The following is a 16,781-nucleotide window of genomic DNA, read 5'->3' as shown; positions in this document are numbered from 1 at the left end:
AATCCGACGAGCCGGGGATGTCGATGACCGCAAGATGGGTGTCGATCACCTGGCAGGTAGCCGGGCTCCCCTCATGTGCGCGCGTGTTTCTTTGTATGAGAGAGACTGGAGGATAAACTATTTTCCACACCTCATATAGACTATTTTTTATATGTGTTTTTGTAAACAATCTTGTTGTAGACACTATATTTTGTGTTCTGCACCTAAACTCGACAACCTTGTACTCGACAATCTTGTACCGCAGAGACCTCTGTGAAGTTGTACGTTAGACTTATACAATCTCTGTAATGCTGCGACTATATATGTCCCTAAATATTTAAAGATATCACGGAGATGGATATATATGTAGAGACACGTACATACACTAAGATGCATATATTAATATGTGTATTATTGTAGAGGCTGTGTGCATCGACCGATGCAGAGGCCGAGTACCCCCATTTCGAAAAAAATTAATATGTGTATTATTGTGATACTTTTGGTTTGATTGATTTATATGTGAAATCCAATAGAATAAAATGATTTTCTTGACCATATGAAAGTAAACTAGCAATAGCTTGTCAAAATATAATAGTAGTTTTAGTTTAGCATCTAAAACTTATTTGACAAAAACATCCATAATCATGCGTGTATACAAAAGTATTTCCCAACCACAAATTATGTTAAAGTATTTACTTAATATGAATGACCATGATTATATTTATAATCTAACTTATTGTACCTGATGTTATCCAAGATATTAAGACATATAACATAAAATAAATTAAAATGACATGCATTTAATGTCAAGATTAGTTGTGATTTCGCAAAAAAAAAAGAATAGCTGTGATTACTGTAAATAAAACTGGTTGGTGTAAATATGTGAGAAAAAATAGTTTAACCCATCCGTCATTGACCCACAAAATAAGTGTTTTCACAAAAAGTAGGATCTATCGAAGGACTCGGCTGATTTTGTTATGTGACTTGTTCAACTTAGATGTAGAGTATAATGTTTAATATTTGTTTATTGTTTAGATTAACTGATGACTGCAAACTGAAATATCATATATCGTAATTTAGCTCAACCGCCACCCGTCCAAGACGTGGAAAACGCGCAGCATATACAGGGAAAATATAGGATGAGGACAACACACTGGAGCCTCGCATATCACAACACCAAAAACCAGGGATCAAATGTTGTGCCGAAGATTATGCTATGGTGCTTGAATGAACCTTGTCCAACATTGCACTAACACCTTCTCCTGATGCTCTAGCATCCTCTCATATATGTAGATGCCCTCAACCTGAACAACACAAAGAGCACTAGCACTTACGAAATCCATTATGTAAATGATAGTATATATTTCAGGACCTCAATTGCTCCTTTCACATTTGAAGCCTGATAAATTATGTTACCAAATATGTATGACCGCAGTCAGTCGTCATTGAAGAAAGCCAGAAATTTAGTGCAAAACAAATCTGCTGTGGGTGATCGGGAATCCAAAGTTAGATTGAGAAGGCGGTCAACAAGCTTGAGGTCGCCAACTCAGAAGCAAGAGTTGTGGGCCGTTTCTTTTTGTTTTTTTAAGCTAAACAGTGGGTTTCCCCACCGTGTTTTTTATAAATTTTACATTAATTGTATTTACAGACGAAGTACTAGAGGTTAGCAACTAGAAAAAAAACAAAACAAAAAAGGCTAGAAGCTTATGCGCAACTATACAAAGTGATCGACCCATGTCCTAATTCCAGAGTATGATTTGTGGGTAACCTTATGAACAAAAAGAGCCATCTCATCTTTGAATCTATTTCTGCATCTGTACAAACTGGAAACATTCCCTTTAAAAATAAAACCATTCCTGGTACTCCAGATTGCCATCTCCACTGAGAAAGGCAGGCCAAGCTTGGCTGTTAGGTCTGCAAGCACTTGTTGAAGATCAAAACTATTGATAGTCAAAGGAACCCAATCGGGACAGATGTATGACAGCAATGAACAGCAAAAGGACACTGAAAAAAAAAAGTGATTCATTGTTTCCGGAATATCCTGATTACACATGGTACATGTGTAGTCATCTATGAAGAATTTTTTTCTTTGCAACATAGCTCTGGTATTCAATCTGTTATGGATGAGAAGCCAGAAGAAAAACTTTATGTGTTATCGTGACAACAACCTTTCCAAATCCATTTAAGAGCCTCACATATATGCCCATGACCCATAAGTGCTTATATGCAGAGGAGACTTTGAAAACTGCAGTGTTTTCGAAAACTGTCCAAACAACATGTTCATCGAAAGCTGCACGTCAGCTACCAACACTTCTAATTGATGAAATTCATGTAAATATCGGCAAGTGGAATAAATCTGCTAGCTCAGTCGTCATAAGAGCAACCTGAACTGTGATGTTCTCATTCTTCACAAAGGAAAAGAGTTGAGGCCAAGCAAGTTGCAAAGGACCATCAGTCAAGTATCCTTCCAAAGAAGAATTGACTTCCCATTCATTTGCTTGCAATTAACACGTTGCTTATATGCAGGAAGAGTTTTCAAACAATCTCTCCACCAGAATAAAATATCTCTTGCTCTTAAAGGCCGTTTCTTTTTGTTCGATGAATGACTCTTAACAGCGAGTGCAGCATGGTACAAACGATTAGCAGTAACGTAGGCTTCGGCATACACAGGAGTACAGTACAGCTCACTGAACCCTGTCAGCTGAAGTATGAGGTTCGGTATGTTTGAATCATCAACAGTTTGCATCCTTTAATTAAACCATCTAGTTTGGACCTCATCTTCCAACTCATGTTGGCTCATCGCCATCATGCTATCGGGATGGTTATGTTATATATCATCCGGCTGGACTCGACATGAGGGCATGCCCAATGCACTACCCTAGAGGTACTGCTTCACACTTTTAGCTAGGTTCGGATAGTCCAAAGTAGGTTGAAAAGGCAACCTCCTTTTCAAGAAGTGGGAACTTAAACCTTAAAAGCATGATTTTTGGAGAGAGAAAAAAATACATAGTATTATATTTGTGGGATCCATTCTCTCTTTTTTCTAACTAAAATTGTAGCTTCTATTGGAGAGATAAAATTTACCATACTTCTGACTTTTTTTACATGGAGCAGCTGTGCCCTGAAAACCTCCTCCCTGAGACCCTGACTGAATGGCTGCTCTGCTCAGTCTGAAGCATCCATCTCAGTACAGCAGCCGAATCTTGGTCCTCACATACACAGGAGCATAACTCTACCATACGAATCATGGGGAATTAGGAGGAGGACCGTACAACACAACCGCAGAAATCTACAGGCAAACCTAGACAGAGCTTCCAAGCAGAGCCTTGATGTACAAGTGAAAACCAACAACACCAACCTACTAAAAGCGGGAGATGGAAAAATGTACTCCCTCCGATCCGAAAAAAGAGTCGGAAGCCATAGTCTAATCACGTTTTACGAAAACCCCCTTCTCAATTAATCAAAACAAGCACAAGCACAACGATGAACCGGGTGACCAGCGCCGCCTCTGTCATCGCGGGGGAAGGATCCGGCGCCTCTGGCCTCTCGAAGACCGGATCCAGCTCGTCCGGCCTCGCATCTAGAAGATCAAGCCTCACGGACACCGGATCCAGTGATTCCTCGCCGACTTGGATCAAAAAGCTCTTTTTGATTGAGGAGTGCTCCTGCCGATGCGATGGAAGGTGGAGGGGATCTCGGCGAGGCGTTAGGACGGCGGCGCGGCGCGACGGGAGGAGCGCGGCGCGGGGGCGGCATGGCGCGACGAGAGGATGGCAGTAGCGAGGCGAGGTCGCAAGGAGGGGAGCGATTGGGGTGTGGGGCAGACGGTTTCGTGCGGGTTCGGTCGTTGGCAGGGGGAGGAGCGTGGGCTCATGAAGAAAAAAGCTTAAGGTTTATTTCGCAAAATTCCTTGTCCGACTTTTTTTCCGGATCGGAGGGAGTACTAGCTTCGTTATTTTATTTCCTGATCCGGATCCCCGGCACATCTTTCAGCCCCATCTTAATGGCGGTTTTTCTATACAGCGACGGAGGCTTCTCCATGCCTATAGAGACACAGAACCTACTTGCCAGGTCGGCGAGCATGGCTTTGTCTCTTCCTACATCAGCTATGGAATTATAGTACCCGAGCCAGGCGTGATAGGCGGCTTCCTTGATGCTCATGTCCACAATCTTAATCGACTCATCCACCTGCATCACATTCCCACGAAGAAAGTGTATGTACGTATGTTCAGGTGACGATTCAGATGAGCATGTATGTGCATAACGCCGAAAGAGACAATGTGTACTAGTAAAGCCGAGACAAACCTTCTCTTTCATCTCCAGATCAATATGTGGCACGGGGCCCTTCTCTATTGGAAGATCGTGTACCTCCTTCAAGAAATACTCTTCCCATGGTGCAATCAACAGGACTCCTTTCCCGGATTTACCTTCCCTTCCGGTCCTTCCAAGACGGTGAATATAGTGCTCTCTGCCAGGAGGAACACCGACCTAATCCAGTCATGATGTGCAGCAGTTAGAGAAGCAACCGTGTTAAAAAAAGACAACCATGCAAAGTAATGACATTCAAGAGATAGCTGGCAACCCCGTGTTGCTCTAGCCTAGGCAGATAAAAGGTTCTGTTTGGAACTTTTCTCCATGATGAAAAGGAAAAGAAATCCTACCTGAAGCACTAGGGTCACATCTGGATAGTTCACTCCACGTGTTGAAACGTCTGATGTTACCAGAATCAGGCGATTGGAATCGCGGAACTCTTCGGATATGCGTGTTCTGTAAAGCTGAGGCTTCCTTGAATGTATTTCTCTGACATTCAGCTTCAAATCTCGAAGCATTATGTACATAAATTCAGTCATCATGGCTGTTGTGCAGAAGACAATCACCTGCATGCAACGGGAAGACCTTGGTAATTTAACACATTGCAAAACTTACAGCAATTATACTGCTTGATTCAGAGAGAGGGGCGGAGGAGGAAGGACCTTATAGTTCACTTCCTGATCAATATGCTCTCGAAGAAGGCGATGGACCATATGAAAGTGCAGTTCATGTGGTACTACGAGGTATTGCTGCTGCACCTTAGCTCGAAAACAGGAGATACGAAAGGGTCAGTAAGCTTTGAGAGAAAATTCATAACAGGGGAGAGAAGAAAAAAAGGCAATCATAGAAGGGAAGACAAAATTCGTTTAGAAGTACTGCTCGTTTTACCATACAAAGTGAAGTAATCATGACATAAAGAAATGATATACAAGGTTAATGTGAATGTCGACACTACAGATCAAATGTTTTACAGTCACTGAGCACTGTGTTTGGATGACAAACATCCATAGAAAATTGAAATATGTATGGAACTGCAAATGGCCGAATGACGTCCCTTTATTAAATAGAACGATGCAATAGAACATTATGGCATTAGCACATCTTTTTTTTTGCGAATTAACTGCCTACATAACGCCATGGAAATGCAAAGTAAGAACGAAAAGAGTACTTTGCAGCTACTATGGAAGATTATTACGTTCGTCATTGGCACCAAATATTACTTGAGTAGGAGAATAGGAGTAGAAATAGAAACCTTAGTAGGAGTTTCAACAGCTCCCAAGCCCACTGTGTCAACAAAGATATGGTCCTTATTTAAAACTAGCTGTGAAACCCTTCGAACCTGCCATCCAAGAGTGAAAACCATTATTCCTATTTTCAGACCTGTGGCTATCCATAAATATGGTTATATATTGATTGCAATGGGTAAATAAATCATGATACACTCACTACCTTCAGGCTGATTAAATTACCTCTTTTGGCACAGTAGCCGAAAACAGTAATGTCTGTCTTTGGCGTGGCAAGCTATCAGCAATCTTCTCTATGTCTTTGCGAAAACCCAAATCTAGCAAGTGATCAGCTTCATCCAACACAAGCAATTTCAATCCCATCAAGCGGACAGAAAATGAAGATCTGTTTTCAATGTGATCCAGCAGCCTACCAGGTGTTGCAACTAAAATCTGAAAAAGAGAAAACACCACAATACATATAGGTCAACCCAACAGTTAGCCGTTTCACCCTGGCCTTTAGTATGTCAGTAAATGCTACAAACCTGGCATGGATCAGACTCTAACCGCCTTTGATCGAGCTTGAATCTAGTTCCGCCAATAAGAGACTGAACACCCACCCCATGATGGTGCTTCAACAAAACATTTGCTTCAGCTGTAACCTGGACGGCAAGCTCTCTTGTAGGGCAAAGAACAAGGGCGTATACTGGAGACACTCGGTGTTTTGTGTTGCTCTTCATAGCATTCAAGACTGATTCAATTGCAGGAAGCTGTTTATCAACTCATTGCTTTAATAAATTGCTTGAAGGACAAGGAAACTGAAAGGAACTACATGTCAGAGTAACTTGTTGGAAATGAACATTACCAGAAAAGCTACACTTTTGCCGGTTCCAGTTTTGGCCTTGACAAGAACATCTTTACCTGCGTGTATACAGTGATGAGTGACCAATCTCCTGATTGTCACATGGTTTCATGATAATATGTTCAGATAGTTCATGCACAGCTAAAATGATACCACTGGAGTAAAATGTTAAATATGAAGTACTGAAATCAAGTAGAGCATTTCATTATACTAACCACCAAAAGGTAGGATTATTTCATGAAGTTGGTCTTTAAAGAAAGTGAAATAAGATATACTACCTTCAAGACAAACTGGAAGAGCTGCTTCCTGCACAACAGTTGTCTGTCCGTATCCAGCATCAGTGAGCGCTTTTACAGTAAGTGGGGAGATGCCAAACTCATCGAATCTAAAGAATGAAAATAAAGCAATAATACCAGTTGAGATACCACAACTAATCAAATCCATGGAAAAGAAACAACATGAATTACTGATATGATGGTCTCTCTTTAAGTATGGGACAGAGTGTGCTTTGAAGAAGTTAATCACTGATCATTCGTTAATCTTGAGTTAGTATGTCCATTTTTTGTACAACGGCTAGACAAGCTTTGGCGATCATATATATACCAAGAGCCACCTATTTCAGGACCTGCTAGTTAAGTTTGCCTTATACATTTATTAAACATCCATACAGACACGATTCCTTACAAAGTTAGTAGGACACACAACAAATGAGGAAATAAAAAACATTAGAGCAAAACAAGGGTGAGAGCGTAACCTCTTATTGGTAAACAAAGATTCACCCCTCGACTCGTACCGCCTCCTCTCGGCGCCCAGCACCTCCCTGTTCCTGATCTCCTCCCGCAGCTCCTGGATCCTACCGGCGATATCGTTGCTCTCTTCCTCGTACGTCTTGAGCTGCACCCTCCTCTCCTTCTTCATATCGCAGTTCCTCAGAGCGGCGCTGCTCCATTTCCTCCTGATGGCGCCCGCCTCCCCCTCTGGCTCATCGTCTTCCGACTCCTCCTCCCTCGAAGCAACGAACTTCCTCAGCCTCAGATCCCTCTTCGCGGCCGGGGCACCCTCCTGATCCTCGTCCGACGAGTCCCGGCCCCATCTCTGCCCAAACCGCCGCGCAGCGGCCGCGTACATCCTCTCCTGATTGAACAGCGCTAGGGGAGTTCCATTTGTTCCGTTCGCAACCTCAGCAAGCTGTGTCGCACCCAGTGGCATCAACGCGCCGGTTGATCGTCGATGGGGCTGGCAAGGAGGAGGAGCCGCCGAGTAGCATCGCTTTGGGCTGAAGAAGCTGAGAGACGCGTCGTTTCTTTGTGATCCTGTGGCAGAGCGAGAACCCCACTGCCACCACCAGGGAGCCACTGTTCCGTACTCCCTCCTCTGGCCGAAGCCTCTCTTGGGATTGACCGCGGGCAGATGTGGCTCGTTCCCAGCGCTTGGCTCCTCCGAATTCAGCTCCTCCCAGTGCTTCCAATCCCCTCCTCCTCCTCCTCCTCTCCGAGGCGGGGTCTCCCCGGAGCCCGCCTGGTCCCAGTCGACCAAGCGGACACCGGACGGCAGGCTCCTCGCCGGCGTCGGCTGCTGCTGCGGGAGCGGGAGCGGAGGCCTGGCGCGACGGAGCGGCCCGTCGTCGTCGTTCCAGAGGTCCTCGGCGCCGGGCCGGAGGAATCGGTCGGCGAGGGCCCGGATGTGGGCGCGCGAGGAGGTGGGGGCGGTGGCGGAGGTGGCGGGGGAGGCGGCGGGGAGGTGGGAGGCGCGGATCTCGGAGCGGAGGCGGGCGAGGTAGAGCTGCTTCTCGTGGCGCAGCAGGCCCCGCTCCTTGTGGCGCGCCAGCTTCTCGTGCATCCGCTTGTGCTGCCATTTGGACAGCCCGCCAGGGAACGTCCGCGGCCCTCCCCCCATCGCTCCGGCGGCGCGAGGGACCCGACGACGGCGAGCGGCGGCGGGCGGCGGGCGGCGGGCGGCGAGGGTTTAGGTGGTCGCAGCTCGCGGAAGGTTTAGTGATGTAGACTAGCCAAGGTGTCGCTACTCCGTGATTTACGCCTCCGCATTGAGATAGCGGAATCCACCACGAGGCGCGGGCTAGAGTCAGTCAACTGGTACTGACAGGTGGGACCCACCACACTGCTGCTCTCCAACTGAGCTTGGCAGATCGGAGCGATGGCGGGCGAGAGGAAGAGGGTGCTGGTGGTGGGGGGAAGCGGCTACCTCGGCCAGCACCTCCTCGCCGCGCTCGCGCTCGAGCTCGCCTCTGCCGGCGCCGGCGACGTCGACGTCGCCTTCACCCACCACCGCGACGCCGCGCCGCCGCAGCTCCTCGACGCGCTCCCGGGCGTCCGTGCCTTCCGCGCCGACCTCCGCTCCGGCGACGGGCTCGACGCCGTCTCCGCCTCCTTCGGCCAGGTAACGCTACATTGTGCCATGATGCAGACCAACTAGTGAACTAGGCGTTGGACATGTCTGTAGAAACGTAATGTCTCTGAACTCTGAAGATTATTTGTGTGTTTGAATAATTTCTTCTTGGTTGGGTATGACATTTCGTCGAACACATTTGCCAAGTTGCGAATGGAGCTGCGAGTGTTTGCTCGAGCAGCCAGCGACTGCGAGTGCGCGATAGTTGGTTGCTAAAATAGTGGTGTCAGACTGTGCGCCGCACACCTACGCAACGCTGTAGTCCAGGTCCATATGGTGTTTCTACAAATTTGTAGCTAGAGACAGCACTGGCATTTACTGTTCTCTGTGGATCTCCTCTCTTGTTCTGTGCTTTGCTTGCCTACTGAAATTCAGCCTAGCACTTTTAGCGGTATATGAATCTCGTACCTCTGGTTCAGGGTTGCAAATCATATAAACAAGATTGTCCGTTCACTCATGCAGGCCAACTAGGTAATGGATATCTTTGTAGCAATGTTGACTTTTATTTAGCTGAAAGAAGAGGATTAACTGCACTGAATAATTCTAAAATGCTCCACCTGAATTTTGGGTGAGTAAACTGTGCATTCAGAATGCCACGAATACGTGGCTTCTTGCTATGCCAGCTAACAGTGCCATCAGGGCATAATATCTGAAGATTATGTGTGCGCTTGCATAATTTTTCTTAATTTGTTTCATACTTAAATGCATAGAGGTACTGTAAAATGCTCCATCAATTTAGGACTTTCACGACTGGCGTAAGCCTTAATTGTTTCAGTAAACATTGTGTATTGTTTATCTCTTGCTCTATCTTACACGAGTTCGCAACTCCATTATTGTGTAACTGACAATGTCGACATTCCTCGTGTCCAGCCACATGTAATCGTGAACTGTGCTGCGATCTCAGTTCCTCGGGCATGCGAAACAGACCCAGCTGCTGCTATGGCTACTAATGTACCTTCTTCACTCGTCAATTGGTCACTAAGCTTTGGCAACGACAAGTCTCTTTTGATTCATCTCTCAACAGATCAAGGTAGAACACTGTTGTCATTGTCGTAATGAATTTATACCATCATATAAAATGTTCATCCTTTACTTGGATTTACAAGTGAGCATGCATCCACTTATATTCACGTTTGTTCGCAATTAGGGGAACATATTCACCTAACTTTAACTTCTACTTTATCGTCTTAGTGAGCTTAAGCCAAGACTAAATGGTTATACCTTGCAGGCTTCCTGATTTCTAGTGAATATATGTATGTTGTTTTGTTTTATGATGCCATCTTTTGTGCCAACTCCAAATCTAATCTAGAACTCCTGTGCTACAGTTTATGAGGGGGTGAAATCCTTCTACAAGGAGGAGGATGAAACGCTGCCAGTGAACGTGTATGGAAAATCAAAAGTTGCTGCAGAGAAATTCATTACTGAGAAATGCTCAAACTATGCGATCTTGAGAAGCAGCATTATTTATGGACCACAAACAATCTCTCCTGTGGACAAGTCTCTCCCTATTCAGGTAATTAACAAATTGGCCAAAAGCAGGTCGGATTCTTAACGTTGTTTCTAAGTTTAGAATAAAATAAAATTGTCTGACTGCATAACAGTTGCAGAATGTAGTGTCTAATTGCAAAGTGCACTCTCTTTGGATGCAGTGGATGAATGATGTCCTTTCACAAGGCAAAGAAGTTAATTTCTTTAATGATGAGTACCGCTGCCCAGTTTATGTAAAAGATATGGTGGATGTAATTTTGTCATTAGCAAAAAGTTGGTTATCAGGTAAGGTGAATACAAAGTGATTTATGGAGTTCAGTCATTAGAAAGTGCTCCTTTTATATATGGTATAATGGTATGCAAATTATAATCAGCTCTTTGTAAACACACTCCACTTTTTGTTTAATAACTTTAATATTTTCTCTCCATCTTAATCAGCTCTCTTATTGTTCATTTATCAGTTGCACTGACACTAAATCACATTGTGCAGATGGGAAAAAAATTCAGGTCCTTCTGAATATTGGTGGACCAGATAGGGTTTCAAGACTGCAGATGGCTGAGTCTGTTGCTGATGTTCGTGGATATAGCCACTCTACAATCAAATCTGTTCCTGCATCGTCGGTATGAGCCCTTCCTCTCTCCTACTGTTCATGTGGACTGTTCTCAGAGTTCATAACGCGATGGGTTCATTTCAAAAAATTTATATTGATATGGCCCTTAACCATTGACTGATGGCCCCACTCATTTATTATTATCCAGGTTAATCGTGGTGTAGCTTCTCCACCCGACATATCTATGGATATCACCAAGCTAACTCAGATGCTTGGTATCCAGCCAATTACATTTCATGATGGAGTCCGAGCTACACTTGATGCAGAAGCCAGTACATTATAGTACTGTACATGATATTCATAAATTGTTTGTTCAAGTTACTAAGGAATCAATTGAATCAAAATATTGAAGTGTGACACAAACAACCTGCTTTTTTACCTGACAAAGGGCCCCTCTTATTTTGCCGAAATTGTAGTTTTGTGAAACTTGTAACTTTGTTATCATTTGGTTTTAGCGTCTATATGTACCATTCCGAATAAAATGGCATTCATGTATGTTTTTCAGAAGTTTGTAATTATTGATGTACCACTTATACTGTGACCATATATCACTATGAAGAATTTTTACTCGTAAAAGTATATCTGAAAATTTAAGCAAGATATCTTATTGTTCATGTATGCTCGCTGGAACTTGGCATGTTCTCTTTGAGTAGTTCTTTACAGACTCTCACCGAGTTATCATATTTGCAGCTATCAGTACCTAAATAATACTATCCATCAGAAGGTGCAGGTCCTTGATGTGCAAGTCTCTTAACTTACCTTACCTGTATGACATACATGGGCCCAAGCAGACACTGGATTGCGATTCACGCCCATGAGAGGAGACCGTGAAGCAATACCCTTATGGCAAAAGCAACATGATTTGACTCAAACCCTTGTCTTGTACCCTAGTGGCGAAGCTAAATACTGCTACTTGTCTGGTGCTAACTGCTAATGAAAGCTTTGGAAGTCATACTCATGATATTGAGCATCACAACTTTAGGCTTGCCCTGGTAGTTAGTTTTGTAGCATCAGTGGTATAACTAGCATGTTTTTTTTTTGCGTAAAAGTGGTATAACTAGCATGTGTTGCTGTTGACCACACTGCATGAAAACAAGCGGCAGGAATCCCACCACCACGGTAACAATCATACAAGTGAAGGTCTACATTCTTTTGCTTTACAATTATGCTTACTCATGCAGTAATGCTGTTTATCATTTATACAGTAATGCTTATGCTGTTTATCATTCATACAGTAATGCTGTTTATCATTCACAATTCTAAACCCTCTCATGCAGTAGTGTTGTTTATCATTCATACGAGTGGAAGGTCTACATTCTTATGCTTTACAACTATGCTTCCTCATATCAGAGGACAGATTAGCCTGGTACAAGTACAACTGTGCTTGCACACACCCTGTCCCTGTAGCAATCTGTATCAGGCAGCTCATGGGCATTTATTTGCCACACCAAAAGCATCACTGGATGTAGGTAAGCATCATGCACATTAATTCAGTCCATGTTTTGTACAATTCCATTCATTTCTCCAGCTAAACTTGCAATTACTCTTCAACAGTGAACTGGTTGCTCGATATAAATTGCTTTAAAACCTGCTTGAGATGAGAGGGCAGTGTTAATGAACCATGGCAGTCACACTCACTGGTGCAAACATACATCACTTACCAATTTAACATGTCTACTGTAAAAAAACAATTTATCATGTCAAATGAAAAGTGTATTCAGTACTGCTGCCAAGGTGCCTTTTCTTATTACCAGATCTACTGTACCACAGTTAGTTTGCCCAACAAAATAAGCTGGAGATTGTAACTAGTGTCTGCCCTGATAGTCTGTAGCAAGCAGCCAAGCAGTTGGTCCACTGCCGCCCTTTTTTTTGAACCTGCTGGTAATGATAATTTGGGATTGTCACAAGCTTAGAATCTGACAGATTTGTCAAAGGCACCAACTTGGCAAGAAATACGCGTATTTTTGCAAGGAAACTGGCCACCTAAACCTGTTCATTACTACTAGTATTTTAGTGCTGTTGGATTCTTCCTAACTTGAAGACTGTGCTTTACATTATTTATCTATTCATTCGAGGAAAGACTGTGCTTTACTACATTGACATTTCTGTTTCCTTCCAGTCTTCTATTTAGATTACTGGGCTGGGCACCTGTTTGTGTCTGGATTCCCACCATGATGTGGGGTCTATGCTGCTGAGAATCTACTGAGGACTGTTAATTAAGCTTGAGCTACCTACCGGGCTCTGAAAGTCCAATAGTAGGAGACATCTCCTGCTTTCACCCTATAGATAGATAACTTGTGTCTACAACCAAAGGCATGGGGTTCCTGTTCAAGGGGCCATTGGTTGCTTACCTGAGCAGGCTAACATACATAATGGCATGTAGGACTTCTTGCCACAAACAACCAAGGTTGTCAATAACCTCTTCCCAGCCTAGGCCTTTTTTATGCGCCATAAGTTTCATGAATCTTTCTATATATTTGTAGGCCTTTGGGACTAAAGTACACTAGTTTCTTGACAAAAGTCTGTCAACTGCTGCTCCTTTTAGATCACCAAGTCCATAGTTCAGACCTGAGAATGGACACTTGGAAAATTAAGATATCTGGTCAATAGGATGGCACTGTGTGTTAGCCATGCTTGGTAGGCCCTATGTCCAGCTCTGGTCTCCATATGCAGAAACTTCAGGAAACAAGGATTATCTTAAGGAAAATCAGCGGGGCCTACATGCCAAACTTTTAGTGAACCTAACACATTATCATGTAGTCAGAGTAACCGGACCATCAGGATAGAGGATCATGCATGCAGTCTATTTCTTGTTACTACTGTCTCCTCTTCACCCCAGCTAAACTATCCATATTAATAGCCTCCACCCTCCTTGCCCTCCCATCTCTCTCTCTCTCTCTCTCTCTCTCTCTCATGCCATGAGGATCAGGCTCTCCCAGCACTTGATGCCCTTCATACTCCTCCTGCTCCTCGCCATGTCACACTTGCCAAGCTCAAGCCATGGCTTGAGAACGCTCAGGGAAGAAGAAGCAGGCGGTGAGCTCAGAAGTCGTGGGCTTGCCCCAGCCGCATCTCCTCCTCTGCCCTCTCAAGAAGTAGGCGTCGATGAAGACACCGGCATGGTCGATGCTGGGAAGTATGTTGTTTCAAGAAGAGTGGTGCCTCAAGGGCCCAACCCTCTGCACAACTGATGAGGACCGATCGATGCAGGCTCATGATCGTCGACAGCGTTCGGTCAGTCAACCGATCTCTTCAGTCAAGTTCATGATGCTGACCAAGGTCATCAGATATTCGTATACCTTTTTTGTCTCTGATCTTTTTAGCTAGAAAGAAAGATGATAGTAATAGACGGACCATGATGGTTGTTTATGAATACAGCGGGATGCATGTTCCGCTGCATGATTAACTAGCCAGCCCTTGTGTATACGCAGTGATTGATTTGGCAAAGCTGTGACTGTAGCTTGAGCATTTACTACATATCTTTGTATCATATTTACATAGGTTCTAAAAATGCCGAAATGTTATTTGTTTATATTTGTCTTCCCCCCTGAAGTGCTTAAGGTGTATCGGTTTTAGGTTGTCCTGCCATATCTTGTGGTTGTTGAATAGTATTCCTTAATCACTGCTCAAGGCACCTCTCTCTTTTGGTCTTGTCTTTTTTTTCTTTTCTTGGTAATTTAGCTGGTTATGAAATGCTTTCTTGCATGGACAGTCGTTGTTGTGGCAAAGCTGGAGTTGTAACTTAAGCATTCGCTACAAATCTTTTTTTTATAAAAGCATTCACTACATATCTTTGTATAATGGTGAAATATATGATCTGAACTGCATTTTACTTAATTTTCTACTCAATTAAGGTGTGTCGGTTTTAGTTGGTTGGCCTGTGAGATCTTGTGTTTGTTGGAGGGCTCCCATCTGCCGATCAGGCAACCTGTGAATGAATCTTCTTTAATCACATGAGCAGGTGTTAATCAGCTACTTAATGCACCTCTCTTTTTCCTCAATCTTGCGGCCATGCTTTCAGAGATGGAGTGGAACAAATATATTGTCGTTGGATATCGTGGTTGGACAGAGTAAAGAAAGTGTTGTGTAGCTGGCTTGTACTTGTTTTTTTCTTTGTAATTCAGCTGGATGTGTACTTGGGTCAGTGGTTTCACGGAGGACGCGGCGATGAGACAGGTGATTAGGTGACTGCTGTCGGCGCAAATACGTGTGGTCAAAGCTCTGGTCTCCAGGTGTGGTGGGTGGGTTGAGGAGCAGCTGGACAACAGGAGATTTTGCTTGGTCAGACTAATCGAGCTCGAGATCCGGAGAGCACTGGGAGCAGGCAGTGTCTCAACTAAACTCAACCGACCGTCTTCTTTCAGACTATTATACTGCAGAGGTCCATGCTACCTGGACGGCCAGGATTAACAGGGTCTGAACTCGGAACTGAACCAAACCGGGCCGATCAATATGGTTCATTTGAAAAGAAAAAAAAAGTGCTTGAGCAAGAACAAATGATTAGCATTCTGTCAAAAATATTCAAGTATTAGATCCAGCATATGATGCTCGTGTGGACCAGCATACCCGTTGAAAGGTTTCAGCCACACCACCTTCAGAAAGTTCATGCAGATACTAAATATTACCACGGTGCGCAATGGAATCGCTGTACCACAAAATCTGTTACATGTAAAAACACAAATACCTGATCATGCACATTTTTTCTCCTAGAACATGGGATTTAGTTCAGGCCACAAATCACTGCAATAAATATGAAGTTGACATGTCAACTCCCACTGATCAAGCATTTGGTTTTGACATCTAATTTCTCTAAATAATTGTCCTATAGGAAATATCACAAATATCAGAATATTTACTAATTATTTTACCTAGTAGGCAATAGCACAGGTTTCAACTAAAGGGAAACCAAGAGTACAGACACAATAGTTACTGACTTATTATGGAGTTCTGAGCTCCCTTTGAAACTAAAAAGATTACAGGACATACATGCTTTACTGAGTTATGAAGTTGATGAACTCCTCGAAACTAAAAAGATGACAGGACACATGCTCTCCAGACTACATGTTCTCTTCTTCAACTAGAACCGGAAGTGCACCACAGACGGCGAAGCCAAACCCAGCTCCACGGTTATCTGCTTCCTCTCCTCAGCGGTCTGTGGGTACCTTGAAGGACAAGCATTGATCTTGCGATCCAAGCCACCACAAAGCTCACACGCCTTCCCGTCGTGCAGAGATATCTCTACCATGTTAACCGCGACTTCCTTGACACGCCTGATGTATCGCATGAAGTTGTTGTCAGGTTGGAAGCCATAGATCGCGAGCTTAGCTAGATTCTTGTGCTTGAAATCAGGGGCATAGGGCTTCCACTCCACTTCTGCATTTTCCTGCAGTGTTTGTCTGTCACCATGTCGCAGGAATGATCCCATACTGCGATGCACAGCTCTTCTAAGGAAGGCGCAGCTTCAAGAATAAACATTGTCCAAGCAAAATCACAGCCTTCAGGAAGATTTACCAGATTCACTTGCTGTAGTTTTCTGAGGACAGGAACGAGCAGTTTCGGGCATTCTGGTAGAACCCAAATCTGCGATACAAGAAACGATATAAAAAAGTGAGTGCAAGTTGCAAGTAAATTACATTCTCAACTGGCAGAGAAGACCAATACGAGTTACTATTGTTACATCAAACCAAAAGTTGATTGCAGGCTGCAAACAAATTACACGCTGGGGTGGCAGAAAAGACTTGCCTAAGTTACTACAGTTCTATAACTAACAATCATAGGGTGGAAATAAGACAGATGATTACAGTGAGTACCTTTTCACTTTGGAAATCCAGATGCAGACTAGTAATAGAAGGAACATTGGCAAGGAGCTGGCTTAGCTGGAGAGTCTTCTTGCGCAAACGA

At 43.8% G+C, this 16,781-nt stretch overlaps 2 protein-coding genes and 1 pseudogene across 2 annotated transcripts; 1 reads left to right on the top strand and 2 right to left on the bottom strand.

Annotated features, from left to right (window-relative positions):
- Positions 1–3,152: 3,152 nt before the first annotated feature.
- On the bottom strand, positions 3,153–8,271 carry LOC124693511 (DEAD-box ATP-dependent RNA helicase 48-like). Its single transcript, XM_047226975.1, has 11 exons — positions 7,130–8,271; positions 6,654–6,760; positions 6,379–6,434; positions 6,059–6,283; positions 5,760–5,966; positions 5,543–5,629; positions 4,953–5,048; positions 4,641–4,856; positions 4,285–4,467; positions 3,925–4,167; positions 3,153–3,368 (listed from the first exon to the last, which is right to left on the bottom strand). The coding sequence occupies exons 1-10, from the start codon at positions 8,269–8,271 to the stop codon at positions 3,937–3,939; spliced, it is 2,550 nt and encodes an 849-aa protein (XP_047082931.1). The 3' UTR covers positions 3,153–3,368; positions 3,925–3,936.
- Positions 8,272–8,529: 258 nt separating this feature from the next.
- On the top strand, positions 8,530–11,494 carry LOC124693510 (methionine adenosyltransferase 2 subunit beta). The gene is made up of 6 exons (XM_047226974.1): positions 8,530–8,772; positions 9,652–9,811; positions 10,107–10,294; positions 10,431–10,554; positions 10,760–10,890; positions 11,029–11,494. Exons 1-6 carry the CDS (start codon positions 8,530–8,532, stop codon positions 11,161–11,163), a joined length of 981 nt encoding a protein of 326 aa, XP_047082930.1. The 3' UTR covers positions 11,164–11,494.
- A 4,233-nt stretch (positions 11,495–15,727) lies between these two features.
- Positions 15,728–16,781, bottom strand: part of LOC124691002 — a 2,115-nt pseudogene continuing 1,061 nt past the window's right edge.

Source organism: Lolium rigidum, chromosome 2 (assembly GCF_022539505.1).
Source record: "Lolium rigidum isolate FL_2022 chromosome 2, APGP_CSIRO_Lrig_0.1, whole genome shotgun sequence".
Taxonomy (NCBI): domain Eukaryota; kingdom Viridiplantae; phylum Streptophyta; class Magnoliopsida; order Poales; family Poaceae; genus Lolium; species Lolium rigidum.
The sequence above is the reverse complement of the archived record's forward strand: the minus strand, read 5'-3'. Positions and strand labels throughout refer to the sequence as shown.

Coding starts and splice junctions, on each gene's coding strand:
- LOC124693511 (XM_047226975.1), bottom strand. CDS start 8,271: ATGGGGGGAGGGCCGCGGACGTTCCCTGGCGGGCTGTCCAAATGGCAG. Junction 5,967..6,058: donor TAGAGTCTGATCCATGCCAG/GTTTGTAGCATT, acceptor TCTCTTTTTCAG/ATTTTAGTTGCAACACCTGG. Junction 4,857..4,952: donor ATCAGGAAGTGAACTATAAG/GTCCTTCCTCCT, acceptor CGTTGCATGCAG/GTGATTGTCTTCTGCACAAC.
- LOC124693510 (XM_047226974.1), top strand. CDS start 8,530: ATGGCGGGCGAGAGGAAGAGGGTGCTGGTGGTGGGGGGAAGCGGCTAC. Junction 9,812..10,106: donor TCATCTCTCAACAGATCAAG/GTAGAACACTGT, acceptor CCTGTGCTACAG/TTTATGAGGGGGTGAAATCC. Junction 10,891..11,028: donor AATCTGTTCCTGCATCGTCG/GTATGAGCCCTT, acceptor ATTATTATCCAG/GTTAATCGTGGTGTAGCTTC.